The sequence below is a fragment of the Monosiga brevicollis genome, genomic scaffold (assembly GCF_000002865.3).
Source record: "Monosiga brevicollis MX1 MONBRscaffold_24 genomic scaffold, whole genome shotgun sequence".
Taxonomy (NCBI): Eukaryota; class Choanoflagellata; order Craspedida; family Salpingoecidae; genus Monosiga; species Monosiga brevicollis.
In genome coordinates this window covers 529439-529909 of record NW_001865061.1, presented here as the reverse complement: position 1 = coordinate 529909, position 471 = coordinate 529439, and the positions used below count along the sequence as shown (strand labels likewise).

The following is a 471-nucleotide window of genomic DNA, read 5'->3' as shown; positions in this document are numbered from 1 at the left end:
TCTCGCCCCCCCCCCCCCCCCCCCCGGGTCCGCTATCGCAGTACCAAACAAAATTTCAATCCCAAAGATACAAGGTTTTTGTTTGAGCTTGGGCTCTCAGACAGTCCAGTCCACCCCTTTGACCCCAGCCCTGAAATCTCGATACCCCATGTCACCTCTCCCCTGTGAGAGAGCGCGTGTGTGTGTGTTCGTGTGTGTTCTCCACACTCGCCAACACTGGAGCACGTTCTGAGCTCGCCCACACACACACACACACACACACACACACACACACACACACACACACACACACACACACACACACACACACACACACACACTTTTCTTTTCAAAGTTATAGGGGCTGTTGAGAATGGAGGGGGACGAGGACTTGTGGCAGTGGTGTGGGACGACGGGCAGGAGGGAGGGCAGGAGGACGGGCAAGAACGTGGGGAAGAATATGGGCAGGAGGGTGGGGTGGAGCAGGCGCAT

The 471-nt window shown here is 56.7% G+C and overlaps 1 protein-coding gene across 1 annotated transcript; it reads right to left on the bottom strand.

The window, feature by feature from the left end:
• Nucleotides 1-96: 96 nt before the first annotated feature.
• On the bottom strand, nucleotides 97-471 carry MONBRDRAFT_28216 (uncharacterized protein; the record flags this gene model as incomplete). The annotated part of the gene is made up of 1 exon (XM_001748586.1): nucleotides 97-471. One exon carries the CDS (start codon nucleotides 469-471, stop codon nucleotides 97-99), a length of 375 nt encoding a protein of 124 aa, XP_001748638.1.